General features: G+C 26.9%; 1 protein-coding gene across 1 annotated transcript; it reads right to left on the bottom strand.

Moving 5' to 3' along the window:
- Positions 1-5,025: 5,025 nt before the first annotated feature.
- Positions 5,026-6,745, bottom strand: LOC130967641 (isoflavone 2'-hydroxylase-like). The gene is made up of 2 exons (XM_057892591.1): positions 5,825-6,745; positions 5,026-5,736 (listed from the first exon to the last, which is right to left on the bottom strand). The coding sequence occupies exons 1-2, from the start codon at positions 6,713-6,715 to the stop codon at positions 5,128-5,130; spliced, it is 1,500 nt and encodes a 499-aa protein (XP_057748574.1). The 5' UTR covers positions 6,716-6,745; the 3' UTR covers positions 5,026-5,127.
- Positions 6,746-15,072: the final 8,327 nt, after the last annotated feature.

Here is a 15,072-nt window from a genome sequence, read left to right as displayed (position 1 = left end):
GTGTTTCTGATGAGGTTAAAAATGATATGTTTGATAATGTTGTTGGTTTGCAAAAAAATTTAGTTAAGAAGACAAGAGAATTTGAGGAAAAGATACAAAGAAAAGATGAAGGAGTAGAATAAGAATAAAGGGATGCTTTAATTGGTGAGAAGAGAAAGAAAAAAAAATTAAGACACCAGCAAGTCTCTTTAAAAGAAGGGGTGTGAGCACTCAAACAACAATCAACTCAATTTTTAAGAAGGACTTAAAGGAAGAGGTGTGTGATGAAATTGTTTCGTTCATCTACAATAATGTTATTCCCTTTAATGTTACAAGGTCTGAAGAATACCATAGCATGTTTGAGAAGGTTGTCTGCCATGGATTAGGATTCAAACCACCCTCTTATGATGAGTTAAGAGAAAAATTATTAAAGAAGAAAGTAGAGTCAACCAAACTAACATTAGAAGAGTATAGAGCTGAATGGATGAAAACTGGATGCACTATTATGACAGATGGTTGGATGGATAAAAGAATGAGGACTATTCTCAACTTTCTTGTCATAAGGAAACTGTTTTCTTAAAATTCATTAATAGTTCTAATATATGCAAAACAATTGAAAGGATATTCAAAATGATTGATAAAGTTGTAAAGGAAGTGGAAGAAGAGAATGTGGTTCAAGTTGTAACTGATAATGCAGCTAACTACAAAAAGGCAGGACAAATGTTGATGGAAAAGAGAAAGAATCTTTATTGGAATCCTTGTGCATCTCATTGCATTGATTTGATGCTTGAAGATTTTGAGAAGAAGCTAGATCTTCACAAAAACACCATTACCAAAGGAAGAAAGCTAACTACTTACATATATTGTAGGACTTTTCTAATTTTCCTTTTATAACAACACACCAAAAAAAGAGATTTGGTGAGATCAGGTATGATGCGATTTGCTACGTCCTACCTTATTTTGGGTAGTTTTAATGAGAAGAAGAATCCAATAATTAGAATGTTCATCTCGAATGAATGGAAAAAAAACAAGTGTTCAAAGACAATGGATGAAAAAAATATTGAAAATATTGTTTTGGATAAAACATTTTGAAAAAATATTATCCATTACTTGAGAGGTGCTTATCCTTTTCTTCATGTGCTCCGTATAGTGAATTTAGAGGAAAAAACAGTTATGGGATATATGTATTCTAAAATTGATCGTGCTAAAAAAAATTAAAAATGCTTTTCAAAGTGTTGAAGTAAGGTAATAAAACTAGTGATAAGTAAACATTTTCTCTCAGTTTTATCATTTAATTATTTACTAATTAGCTAATTGTCTAATTCACTGTTTTTATGTTTTTCTTTAGTTATAAACCTTCGTGGGATATTATTGATGCAAGATGGGATAAGCAACTCTTTAGGCTTTTGCATGCTCTAGGCCATTATTTGAATCCACAAATTTATTACAGTCCTAATTTTAAGGTTGAGTATGATGTTAAGAAAGGACTTTATGATTGTTTGGATATACTTGTAAGAGATTCTACACTCATTACAATTATTGATAGTCAATTTGAGAATTTCAAGAGTAAGACTAAAGTTTTTGGTAGAGATGTAGTTAAAAATGCTCTCAAAATCAAAATATCCTCACAATGGTGAGATTCTTATGGGGATGAACATCCAAAACTTCAAAAGTTTACTATCCATGTCTTGAGTTTGACTTATAGTTCATCAGGATGTGAGCGCAATTAGAGTGCTTTTGAGATGGTAAACTTTTAATTTGATATTAGCTTAAAAATTTATTTTCTAAATTATAGAATTAGTTAATTATTCAATTCTATTATTTTTTAATTAGCATATGTTAATATATTAAATAAATACTTGTAAATTATTATTAGGTTTACACGAAAATTAAAGGAGAAATCGTTTGAAGACAAGTACAATAAAATGACGTTGTTTTTGTGATGACCAATTTAAGATTGGCAAGGAAGAAGCCATCAAGAAATACTGCTCACTATAGTCTTGAAGACTTGGATTCAGATGAAGAATGAATTGTGGAAGATAAAAATATGATAAAAAGTTTGGAAGAATTTGACACACAAAATTATGTAAACTTAACCCCTCAAAAATATAAAAGTAAAGATGGGTCCTTTGATTGATTTGGAGATTCCTCTTCTTGATGATGATGCTTTCAATGAGCTTCTTAACTTTTCTCCTAATGAAAATCAAAATATTGAAGAACATGATGATCATGACGTTAATAAATTGCTTTAGTCTTTATATTTTTTAGTATGATGTTATGTTATCTATTTTATATTTGTGACGTTACATATTGTTATTTTGAATTTTAGACTTGTGGTTAGTTTATATTTTTATCTTTGAACTTTACAAATGTTACATTTTATTATATCTTTATGCTACTTTAGCTTTATTTTATCATTATGTTATTATTTATGATACTTTTGTCAAATTTAAATTTTTATTTTTATTTAAATTATTTAATTTTAACATATTATATTATTTTTATAATTGATATTGATAAATTTATATAATTGGTAGAATCTTATATTTTGTTTTACGGTTTTACGCTCTACGATTTTTAATTATTTATTTTTTGATTTTACGTAAAATCTCAATTTTTTCTACCTTGGTCATAATATTTTGTAAGAAGAAGAGTTATTTACTATTTAGAGAGCATATCTTTTAATCTGAAATTTGGGAAAAAGAGAAGTTATTTGTGAAATAGATTGTGTGGATATCTTGTTTTACTCTTATCAATAATTTTTAGAATAACTCTGATTTTGTTGATTTTTTTGTGTTAAAAATTTAGAACATTATGTTTTAAAAATTGCGTGTTGATCTCTGGTTGATTTTCAAATATGCAAACAAAATAGTATATATCATGACAAAGACAACAACGAAGATTTATATTTATTAGGTGAAATTTTTGCTATTTTAAAAGAAATTTGAGAGTAACATTAACAAAATTATCTTATTTTTTAAGTAGTTCTTTATTTTTTGTTTTCTCTTTTTTCTTTGTTTTGTTGCTATTTTTCAGTTATTCAACCAAAAAAAAAAAAAGATATGAGCTGGGACTACAATCTTAAAATGCCTAAGAAGAATACCATGACTAGTTAGAATTAACGTAATAAGTAAAAACCAAGAGTAAATTTGATATTTGAATGTTATTATCGTGAATCTACAATCAAGAGTGTCTATTTTCATATGTCAATAATACAATTTATAATCAATTAATCATATCAACAAAATCAACTTAATATCAAACTAACAAATGGTGCTTATGTTATAACTGTTATAGTAATTATGGGATCTTAAAGTGTTATTGAAATTAAAATAATATTTTTTTATTATTTAACAATATTTTAAAATAAAAGAGTGTTAATATAATATAAAAAAATAAAATTTTAATTTTAACAATACTAATTATATAATTATTAATTATAACATAATCATAAGTATTATAGACTCTACCAACTAATAAATGTAAAATAAATAGATATTATTATATATTAATTAATATCCCAAATATATTATAAATAAAGTGGCAGACTTAGACTTTTTGTTAGATTATTGATTATTCTCCTTCGTTTATCTTTCTTGTTATTTTTTTTAGGTACTTACAATCATGAATGGGACACATTTCTCAACTGTAGATATTCAATTCGTACCCTTTTTCAGACCTTTTGAAAAACAGGAATAGCAAAATTAAGCTGAATTTGATGGAAAATAAAATGGCAATGACGATAACGAAGTGAGAATTTATAATGAAAACTTAGAGAATAACTATTTTTTATTATCTTAGAAAATAATAATTTACTTTGTTTTATTCGGTAGTGCAGTGCATGTTGCCTTTGACATAATCCATCCGGACCAGTTTTGTGGGAAACTAGCTAGTGGGTCAGAATACGTTACTGATAAATATTATAAGAGCAAGACAACGTAACAAATAAGTGAATACTGAATAATAATATTATATTTGTAATTAGTCAATGAAGGGAATTGGCTATTTAAAAACGTATTGGATATGATTCTCTTTGAGAACTATTTAAAAAAAAACTAGCAGAATTTATTATTTATTATTATTATTTTTAGTTATTAATTTAATTTTTTAATTTAATAATTTAATGATATATTTTTATTTAATATTTTTAAATATTAATAATTATTTATTAATTAAAAATAATAAAATTTATTGACCCACTAACATTTTTTTTTCATTGAATTGCATTCATCAATTAATAGATAATCATGCATATTATCTGATTATTGAAAAATGTGACTTATTAACCGGACAGCAATTATTTATTCTGTAATTTTTTGAGTAATATGAGAAAATTAATTTTTTTTAGCCAATATTAAAAGTGACAGTATGTAACTTGTTCAGTCCCGCTTTATATAATCGGTTGGTGGGTCAGTGGATTAGTTTTCTTAATTTTTTTATATTAATAAAATGTATTAAAATCAATTAAAAAATATAATTAAAATTAAATTATATACAGATAATAAATAATAAAATTATAATACGATTTTTTTACTATTTTATAAATTTTTAATTATAATAAAATTATTCACAAAAATATTCGTCAATAAAATTATTTTTATCTTTAAAAATAAGTCATATAATTACAGTATTCATAGTCAATCCATTTATGTTAGAAAAATAATAATTTAAAATTATTTTATTTAATTTAATATTTATAATTTTATATATATAATATTTATAATTATATATTTATTATATTTAATATTATTTAATTATTCTAATAATAAGATAACTTTAATATTCTTTTTGTCCAAAAATTTATAAATAAAAATATTATTTATATACTAAAATTAATTACTTAAAATAATTCATATATATTTGTATATAAATATATATTATTTAATTTATTTTAATATATATTTTATATTAATTATTAATATATATAATATAATTAAATTAAAAAAATATTATTTATATAATAAAATTAATAATAATATATTTATATAATTTAATTTATTTTTAATATATATTTTATATTTTAATTGTTAATTTGAATGTATATCTAATAATATGGTTGTAAAGACCACGACCCTTTATACATTCACTTATTTGAGTACGAGGTCGTATACAGGGGCATGGAAAAAGAAAACTTTCTATGCATAAAATTTAGGGCTTAATAAGCTGGTTGATAACTGGTCGTGTTTTACACAAAGCCACCAATGGAACCTTCTTAGTTAAAGTGAAGCCATCGGTCTCAGTCATATCAATTTTTTCATCACCAACGCACTTCCAATCAAAACACTGAACCAAAAGAGCAATGGTCAAGCTTATTGCCCTAAGAGCCAACCCTTCACCAGGGCACGCCCTTCTCCCCAACCCAAACGCAATCAACTTTTCCAACTCCCCTTTTCTTTCGAACCTTTCCGGCTTGAAGCTCGTTGCTTCATCCCAGTTCTTGGGGTCCCGGTGAATGGCCCAACCGTTGATAAGGACTATGGTGTCTTTTGGGATGTTGTAGCCTCCTATAGTACACTTTTCGGCAGAGGAGTGGGGTAGCAGCAAGGGTGCTGGTGTGTATAAACGAAGCGTCTCATTGATAACATTTCTAAGGTAAGTGAATTTTGGAATGTCGGATTCGTCTACTATGCGATCTTGACCAACGTGAGTGTCCAGTTCTTCTCTTACTCTGTTCAACGCCTCCGGATGGTTTAACAAGTTGCACATACTCCATTCCAGAGTCACAGCAGAGGAGTCCGTTCCAGCCAGAAGCATGGCCTGATTAGTTCAGTCAAATATATTAAATTATTTAACCGTTTTACTATAATTAAATTTTCGTATCAGCTAATTATTATTACGTACGTACCAAGCCAAGTCCCTTGATGATTTGATCGGTATAGTAGTCAGGCTGGGAGTCTTGGAGGCTAAGAAGATGGTCAATCATGGTGTTTTGGTGCTGATTCTTGGTGCGATGCTCCTGAAGAAGACCGTTCAAGAACTTATCAGTCCTACCACTAATGGTCACCAGCCTCTTCTTCAAGTTGTCAACGTCAAGCATCCCAAGCAACGGAATGAAATCGGTTTTGTTGTTAGCCCCGGACAGTTGCAGAACCTCCGAAATCATCTGCCTGAACTGCTTCGCCTCCTCCACGTCCGCCATATCACAGTCCTCGCCGTAGTACCTCTTCCCAGAGATCATCCTCATGATGTTGTTAAACGTCATGTCGTAGAACTTGGACGACAGTTCCACTTTGGCGAAGTTCTCGGTAGAGTCCTCAGAGAGTTTCCGGATGAGTCTGGTGGTTTCGTCCCTTCGGATCGGGGAGAACGAGTTGAGGCGGTGGTTGGAGAGGACGTCGAGGGAGGTGATGCGGCGGAGGTTGCGCCAGTGCTCTCCGTATTCGCTGGATCCAACGGTGGTGTAATTGTAGAAGATGTATTTTCCGGAGAGGAAGCGAGGGCGGTTTGCTAAAACGACGTCGTTTTTGGTGAAGCACTCTTGGACGACGGTTGGGGAGGAAACGACGACAACGAGACGGGATCCAAACCAGAGGGAGAAGACGTCACCGTATTTCTCAGAGAGGCCTTGGAAGTGGCGGTGGAGGGGTTTCTTGAGGTGGTGGAGGTTTCCTATTATGGGAAGAGAGGGTGGACCCGGTGGGAGGTTCTTGAAGCTTCTAGATTGAATGAGAAGGTTGAATATGAAGAATATGGCTACGGACAGAACTGAGTAACCAAGCATGGCAATAATCTCCATGGTTCGTTCTTCTTGATTCTTATGAATGAATGATATGAGAGCTTAGTTTGCTATGCATTTGAGTGTGGTGTATTTATAGAGTGAGTGGACTAGTGGAGACTGTAGTCTGAGGCTGTTTTTCAAGTGCCACATGCATCAGCTTAGAAAAATCAACGCACGAGTTATACCACTATGTGACTGGTCCAAAAATCTTACGTATACATCTGCGTGCATTTGTGTTTGCATGTATCTATCTATGTTCAGATCTGTGATCTATCCCACTCTAAGCTTTTTAAATTTTGCCAATATTTTATTATATCTTCCTAGGAAACTATACTATTATAATGGTATTTATGACAACCAGCTTATTTGATATATTGTGATCATCGTTGATTAGCAAGGAGAGCATACCAATTACCAGCTACTCTTGTTAGAGAATCTATCCTTTTTTGTGAATTCCCAAGATTTGTTTGGTCGATAAAAGTTGTGATCCTAATCTTAAGGATGTCAGGATATATTATTTTTAACAAATAAATTTTATTAATTTATGTGTATAAATTTTAAAAAATATAAATTATGTATTTATTATGTATAACATTTTTATAAATATAAATATAAATTATTATATGTGAGATATTTGTCAAAAATAATAAAATAATATTAGATAGTTAAAATATTATAAATAATAAATAAAAATACATTATCAATAATATTTGTATTTATAAAAGAGTGTAAATCTATATCTAAATTTAATTAACATAATTAATTTTTTTTATAATTATTTTTTCTAGTTTAATTACACTAAAAGTTAGTTCTAAATTTAATGTGAATTAAATTTTAAAAAATAATTTTTTATTATTATTATATTTATAATTTCATAAATTTTTCTCAAATAAAAATTTAAAATTTTAATATTTTTAATCTTAAAAAAATCTCAAATCACCTCAATATATTTAAAAAAATATCTTATATTTGATTAGTCTTTATTTATTAAAAATATCCAAAATTATTAGTTTTAACCTACAAATAAAAATAATAAATAATAAATTAACACCAATTTATTAATTATAAATATTATGTATTTAAAATTATAGCTATTATACATATAAAATTATAGATATTAAATTAAAAAATTTTTTAACAACTTCTACTATACAACTCATATTTTATATATAGACTATTAAAAAAATAAAAAATAAAAAATAAAATATAAACAAAAATTAAAAAATAAATTTTTTAAAATAATTATTAATTCATTATATTAAAATCAATAAATAAACATACATATAAATATTAAATAAAAATATTAAAATAATTAAAATTATGTCCCATTAATGCACATATGAGATAATAATTTGAAAAATACAATAAGATATATAGTTTGAAATTTGGTAATATTAATTGTAAAATTTTATTAAAATATCATATGTATGAAATTATGAATGTCATCGAAGGTTGTGGTAGGCTTAGAGAAGGGGGGTTGAATTTATGTCTTCCTTTTTGGTTGCTGTTATTACCCTTTTAAAACAAATTTGCAGTTTTGATTCTGTTTGAACTCAGCAGTGGAAATTTATGAGACAATTTATTTTTGTCTCATGAATATCAGAAAATAGAACACAGCAGAGAAGAGATAAGCTAACACCAACATGTATCCTGGTTCGGTTGCCTTGTGCTATGCAACCTACATCCAGTCTCCTCCACAACTATGGAAGAATTTCACTATAGTTAACAGTATTACATACACCAATAACACAGGATTGACCCAATCCTTTCACACTCAAGTTCTAACCTAACTTGACATTGGCTATGCTAATACCTAACTATACCTCTTAGTGCTAACCTAACTAAGAAAGGGATACCTTACAGGTACAAGATACAAGACACTTAACCAACCTAAAGAAATCTGAAAATAACTCGACTTTTTTCTCAAGTGTTTCACTCAACCTTTTTTCACTCATGGCTTTTTCTTGAGCTTTCTCACAATGCATTTTCTCACAAGAAATTATAAAAAGATAAACGTAAGAAAGTACATTACAATCAGTAAAACATGAAGGAGATTGACTTCATCAACAGCCTCTGTGCTATGCGAAAAACCAGATTAGCAAGCCTCTGATTCAGTTCTTCATACTGGCGGAATGCACCTTTGATTATGTTACACTCTCCAGTTAGTTGAACTTCTTCAAAGAGCTCTTCTCAAAACAAAACCTCAATTCACTAGTTTTCTCTCCTTGATTTTTGAATGAACAGCAAACCTCTTTTATCTCCTTGCATGTTGATGGGTTCATCTTCCTAGGTCAACTCCTTGAGCACTGAGCTTTACCAACCCACAAGCTCACTTTTTCTTCTCAAACATCAAAGTAGGACCTTTGCTTCTGACTTTTTCAACTTGACCGAAAGTCATGAAGGAGTAACCGAAATTATCTTCCAATGGTCAACCAAATCTGAACCATAGAGATGCAACTTGGTCCCCAAGAATCTCTTGTGACCGTGGATTTGTAGCAGTGAAGAACAGAGATCAACTTTTCTTTTGAATGCCATTTTCGGATAGAGCAGAGAGTTGGGAAGAAGGGATGAAGATCTGATGCATGCAAGATGAGATGGATTACCTTTCTTAAACTTGATTTGGTTTGAAATTTCTGTTTTAGCTTCTGTGCTTCAAGCTTCAACTCTCTCTTTCTTGCTTCTTTGGTTTCTAGCTTAGTGAAGAAGCTCTCTCTCTTTCTTACTTTTTCTGAATTTGATTTGACTTGGTCAGAAAGTAGAGGAACGTTGCACTTCAAGAGGGAGAAGACTTCAATCTTACAAAAGAAGCTTTGTGAGATGGATCCGGGTTTGGATTGAATTTCCATTAAGCAACCCGGTTGGCCCATCAGATCCTTTGGCTTTGTTTCTTTTGGGCTGAGTTTGTTTATTTACCCATCAGCCTTGCTAAATTATTATTATACCATTTGGGCTGCTTAAAATGAATTTGGCCTGCAACATGAAATAAATAATTAGCAACATATACTTATTAACATTTAACACTAATTATTTATTTTGCCCAAAAATAATGTTTTTCATCATTAATTAATTTAGTTAATTTCTTAACTCAACATTCATCAGTATAAAATTATGAATGTTATTAATATGAAATTATGGATGTTATGTGTATAAATTTATAGATGTTCTGAATAAATTTGTTAATTGAATAAATTAATTTAAGTATTTGATATTTTTTAAAATTAATTATGATAAAATTTTAAAACATTTTTGTTAAAAAATCAGAATAAATTATTATTTCACTTTGAAAAACATAAAACAAATATTACGTAAGTGAAACAATAAATTAGTTATTACAAAAAAATAATTAAAATTAATGACAATTAAAATTTAGTTACTCCAACCTCTACAATATTATATAGATGTGAAATAATAAAAAAAATAAATTAGTGGTTACAAAGAAAAATTAATTAACATCAATGACATTTAAAGTATATTATTATGATTAGTCTTTAATGCAATAGTATATATGAAAATTATTTTATAAAAATTTTTATTAATATATGATATATTAGATCTTAATAGTTACGGATATAATGTGATAAATGAGTGATAAGAAAGTGAGATAAAAAATCAAAATATAAAAAAATTATATAAATAAGTCAAATTTAAAAATTTTTGACTAATTATAACTGAATTATTTTAATTTTTATTTTTTTAAAATAATAATATTTGGTAACCATATAAGATTGCTCATATTTCAATTCTAATTTGATAATGCAAAACTTGTTAGGATGCTCGTATCCTGTCTAAATTAGATCGAGTTGATCATATTACTGACAAATGTAGACAACTGGTATTTCTAAATTTTCAAGTTCATTCACTATCAAACAATTACCATTCCAGGAGGGCCCTTGAAATGGTAAATTAAATGAAAGAATTATCGTGGATCTGGTAGTTAACAGTCGTAATGAAATTAAAGAATTTCATTCATGGCTATCTTTTTATTATAATGATATCGTTGTTGTTTGTAACATTCTATTTTTTGTTGGATTCCAATTTTCTACGTTGTCATGATGCAAATCCCATAATAATCAGCCATCAGCTACCAACACACACATAATGCCCCTGTAATAAAGTTGGATTTGATGGGGTATAGTTTTTACAGTAATTAAGAGTAGTTTTTCTGATTTCCAGCGATTTCATTTTAAAGAATCTCTCTTCTCTATGCTTTGCTTTCTTTTTAATATTATAAATAAAAACAAGTTGTTATAGAAAATACAACAGTCACAATATATACATGGTGTATATATAATGTGCTACTTGTTGAAATTTCTGATACAACGTAATAATTGGAACTTTTTTAAATAAATAAATTAAATGTTTTATTTATATATAGAAATAATTTGTAGCCTATTTACAAATTTGTGTTTTTTTTATTTATCTCGTTTATTATGTAAACAAAATAAAATTATGTATATTTTGTTTACAGTGTTTACATACATGTATTTTTATTAGATTATTTTAATTATAATTTTAATCGTACGCTAAAATATTAGATTATTTTAATTGTAATTTTTTAAAATAATACATATATCTTGTTTACAGTGTAAAAGAGATATTTGTGTTTTTCAAATTCCATATATTCATTTGCAAATGTAATATACCTAACATAAATTATATCTTATTTTATTTACAGTGTAGACAAAATATACACAACTTTATTTCGTTTATACTTAAATGAGATAAATAAATAAATACAAATTCGTAAATATAGGTTACAAATTATTTATATCCGTAAATAAAATATTTAATTTATTTATTAAAAAATTTCCGTAATAATTTGGCTAATAAAAGAAAAAGTGTGAGGCTAACAGTTTTAGTAAAACATAGCCAGCACTTAATCAATAAAAAAAATAAATAATTTTATACTATTAAATATAATCTCATACCATTAAAAATACTAATAATAATTAATTAATAATTATAAATTATAAAACTTACTTGGGCTAGCACTCCTCACTAATAAAATATGTTTGCTGAAACGTCGTCATTCTCGTCCTGTCATGCATGTATACTTATCAAATTAGTACAACACACATGCATGGACTCTTGGACTCTTCACGATCCCGCACGAGTAAAATAAAGAATAAAGATAAGTCTTTGAATTAATAAATGTAGTGGTAAAAAGGTTGAAAAAAATGAATAATAGTCCAGATTATTGACTGGCTCTTATTTTAAATATGGCTAATTATATAGTATCTTTTATTTAGTGTGTAATTTTTTTTAAATTATTTTTTATAATAATTAAAAATATTTAAATTTTTTTAATTTTTATATTTTTAAATTTAAAATTAATTATTTTACTTATTTTAGCAATTAGATAATATCTTTTAGACAACATAACAAACACCTTTAAATAATTCCCTTACAATATAAGTCTTTTATTGTTAAAATCATGGAGTCATAACAATAATATAAATACAGGAAAACTGTATTGATAGTTGCTTCTTCTCTTCAGCTAACAAAGAGGAGTTAGGGGAATTGATTCCCAGCTACCCACGCTGTTCTTTTCTCTACTGCAAAGATCGATGAAGAAACTGAAAAAAAAAAAAGGTATGCATTTGTGATCATTTGAAATAATAATATGGGAAATTCTATCCAATATTTTTTAAAATAAAAAATAAAAAATCTTTTTTGATATGTCTAATAATTATTAGATAAAATAGATTGAATTATTACCGTTAATATTAACTCTTAATTTAACGTAAGTTATTATAATAATCTAATTAGCTAATAAAAAATTATCATTTATTAATAAAAAATCAGTTAAAATAATTTAAATTTATCTTATTTAATATTTATTAATTATCATTATAATTAACAAATATCAAATAAGAAAAATTTAAACTATTTTTTTATTTTTTTAATATTATCGTAAAATTATATTCATCATTCTTAGATTAAATAAGATGTCTTTTGAAGATGTCTTCAGGGGCACTATATTTTATCCTTGCATTGGTCAATTAAGGTTTATTTATTTTGAATAAAATAATTATAATTGATATTAGGAACTAAAATATATAAGTTCTTGCTTTGATACGATAATAAATTATTAAAAAATTAATACGTACTGATATGATAAAAAAAATTAGACGGATAAAAAAATTTCACATAAATTATATAATCTCGATAACATTTATTTTTATTTTTTTAAATTATATCATTAGATATGCTAAAATATTCTTATAAATATTTACAAAAAAATAAATATATCCTTTTGATTGTTTTTATTGAAAGACTACATAATTCTTTTTTACTATTATAACAAAAATATTCTTATATAATAAAAAAATTAAAATAAAATAATCAATCAACGCAAGTTGGCACAAATGGATGAGGGTCTTTGTCTCTTAGTCATTGAGTTTTCGGCCTGATGAATACCCTGGTACAAAAAAAAAAAATAATAATCTTAATATAATCTCAAAAAAAAATCAAAACTAAATAAGCAGAAAAGAAATCCTAACTGTTCATTTAAGAAAACAAATTTTCAATTGTTCATTTAAATTTCTCTTCCCGTTTTCATCCTTATTATGTTGACGATTATTTGTTTGTTGTTAGTTTAGTCAATAGTCAAGCTAAGCAAGCTTTTTCCTTTTAACTCCCCCCTAAAACAAAACAAACTCCTCCTTCATACGCAATAAGTTGAACATATAGTGGTGATATATAGTCATACAAACACACATTTTTATAATTGTTTAAGATTAGTTGATTAAAGAAGCCAATATATATGTATAAGAAACGGTGAAAGAAATATATACTAAGATAAATGAAGGAGACACAAGTATTATTTGCATATCACCATTCACCAGCAATAAAGTCGTCTTGACTCTTGACATGCTTGTTAGCACTTAGCAGCCCATAGCTTATGTTTGTGTCACCCACATGAAATGAACACAAAAAGACAAATTATGAAGCTCTTTTTTTTCGATGGTTCGATTTTCTGTTATCTTAGGCGTAGAGAAACTACACCAATTCATCTCGAATTTAGTGGGTAAATTCTATTATGACGACGATATTATAGAAGTCCTAGAAAGAATAGTTCGGCTTAAAGATGATAAAAAGCTTAAGATTAGAGATGGCAATATTTATGGAGGCGAGTTCTTTTTTTTTTTTTCTCGTTTCCGTTTAGAAAATTGTCTCCCGTCTTTGTCCCATTTTTGTTATAGGTTTTCATTTATTTTTTTTGCAGAGGAGGCAGATACTCAATTCAATTCATAATATTAGCCATGATAAAATTTTATACGATCCAATTTAAATGTATCAAATCAAACCCAATTCAAATCCAATTAACATTACTAAACTCGATTTAATATTATTCAACTAAATCTCCAAGGTACAAACCAAAATAAAATATAATAAAAAAGTTTTTAACATAACAACATAATAAATCTTAGTCACGATTATAACTCGGTAATGGTATTTACTTTTGCAATGATACAAATTTAAATAATTAATTGATGCAAATTTAGATATTATGCACATTATTATTTTGTCTTTAAATAAAATTAAAAAAAAATAAATATATACTTACATCATATATAAAAAATATTTAAGTAATTTTATTATTTTCGTTCTCGTTAAAATTTAATAGGTCTCTATTGTAGATTCAGATTTTTTTGTCATTCCTACCTATGTTGGTAATGGGTAGGGTAAGGTAAGATTTGGACTTTATCCTAACTCTACCCACAAGTTAAAATTTTTTTTAAAATTCTACCCTGTCCCATCACATCCTAAAATTTTAAACTCTATCCACAAAAAATCAAATTTTTTAAATAAATATAAAATTTAATCATTTCAAATTACATATATATTAATAAAAAATTGAGTGAATGTAATTTAAGAACGGTGTTAGAATTTCTGAATTCACTTGGTGTAATATGTGATATCTCAATCTGAATTTTTTTTATTTGAGTAAAGTATTGTTTTTGTCCCCAACGTTTGGGGTAAATCTCAAAATTGTCCCTAACGTTTCAATCGTCCTATTTACGTCCCTAACGTTTTTAAATAGACTCAATGTTGTCCTGCCGTTAGGGATCCGTTAATAAAATTAACGGCGGGACAAAATTGAGACGATTTTTAAACGTTAGGGACGTAAATAGGACTAAAACGTTGAGGACAAAAACGATACATAGAAATAAATTTTAATTTTATTTTTCAATAATATCAATTTTTTACTGTACATAGTATTAATTATTTTTAATCATATTTACACTTAATCACCTTATTTTCATTCTAAATAAATTAATTTTTTTATAATTTTACGCTTAAAGTAATATAATTTTTTTATAAATAAATAAATTTTATACTTTCATTCTAAATAAATAATGTAATTTTAC

Source organism: Arachis stenosperma, chromosome 3 (genome assembly GCF_014773155.1).
Source record: "Arachis stenosperma cultivar V10309 chromosome 3, arast.V10309.gnm1.PFL2, whole genome shotgun sequence".
NCBI lineage: Eukaryota > Viridiplantae > Streptophyta > Magnoliopsida > Fabales > Fabaceae > Arachis > Arachis stenosperma.
This window is presented reverse-complemented; position numbering and strand designations above follow the sequence as displayed.

Bases quoted from the DNA above. Each gene is read 5' to 3' on its own strand.
- LOC130967641 (XM_057892591.1), bottom strand. From the start codon at position 6,715: ATGGAGATTATTGCCATGCTTGGTTACTCAGTTCTGTCCGTAGCCATA. The intron at 5,737-5,824 runs GTACGTACGTAA...TGAACTAATCAG, and splicing joins TCATCAAGGGACTTGGCTTG to GCCATGCTTCTGGCTGGAAC.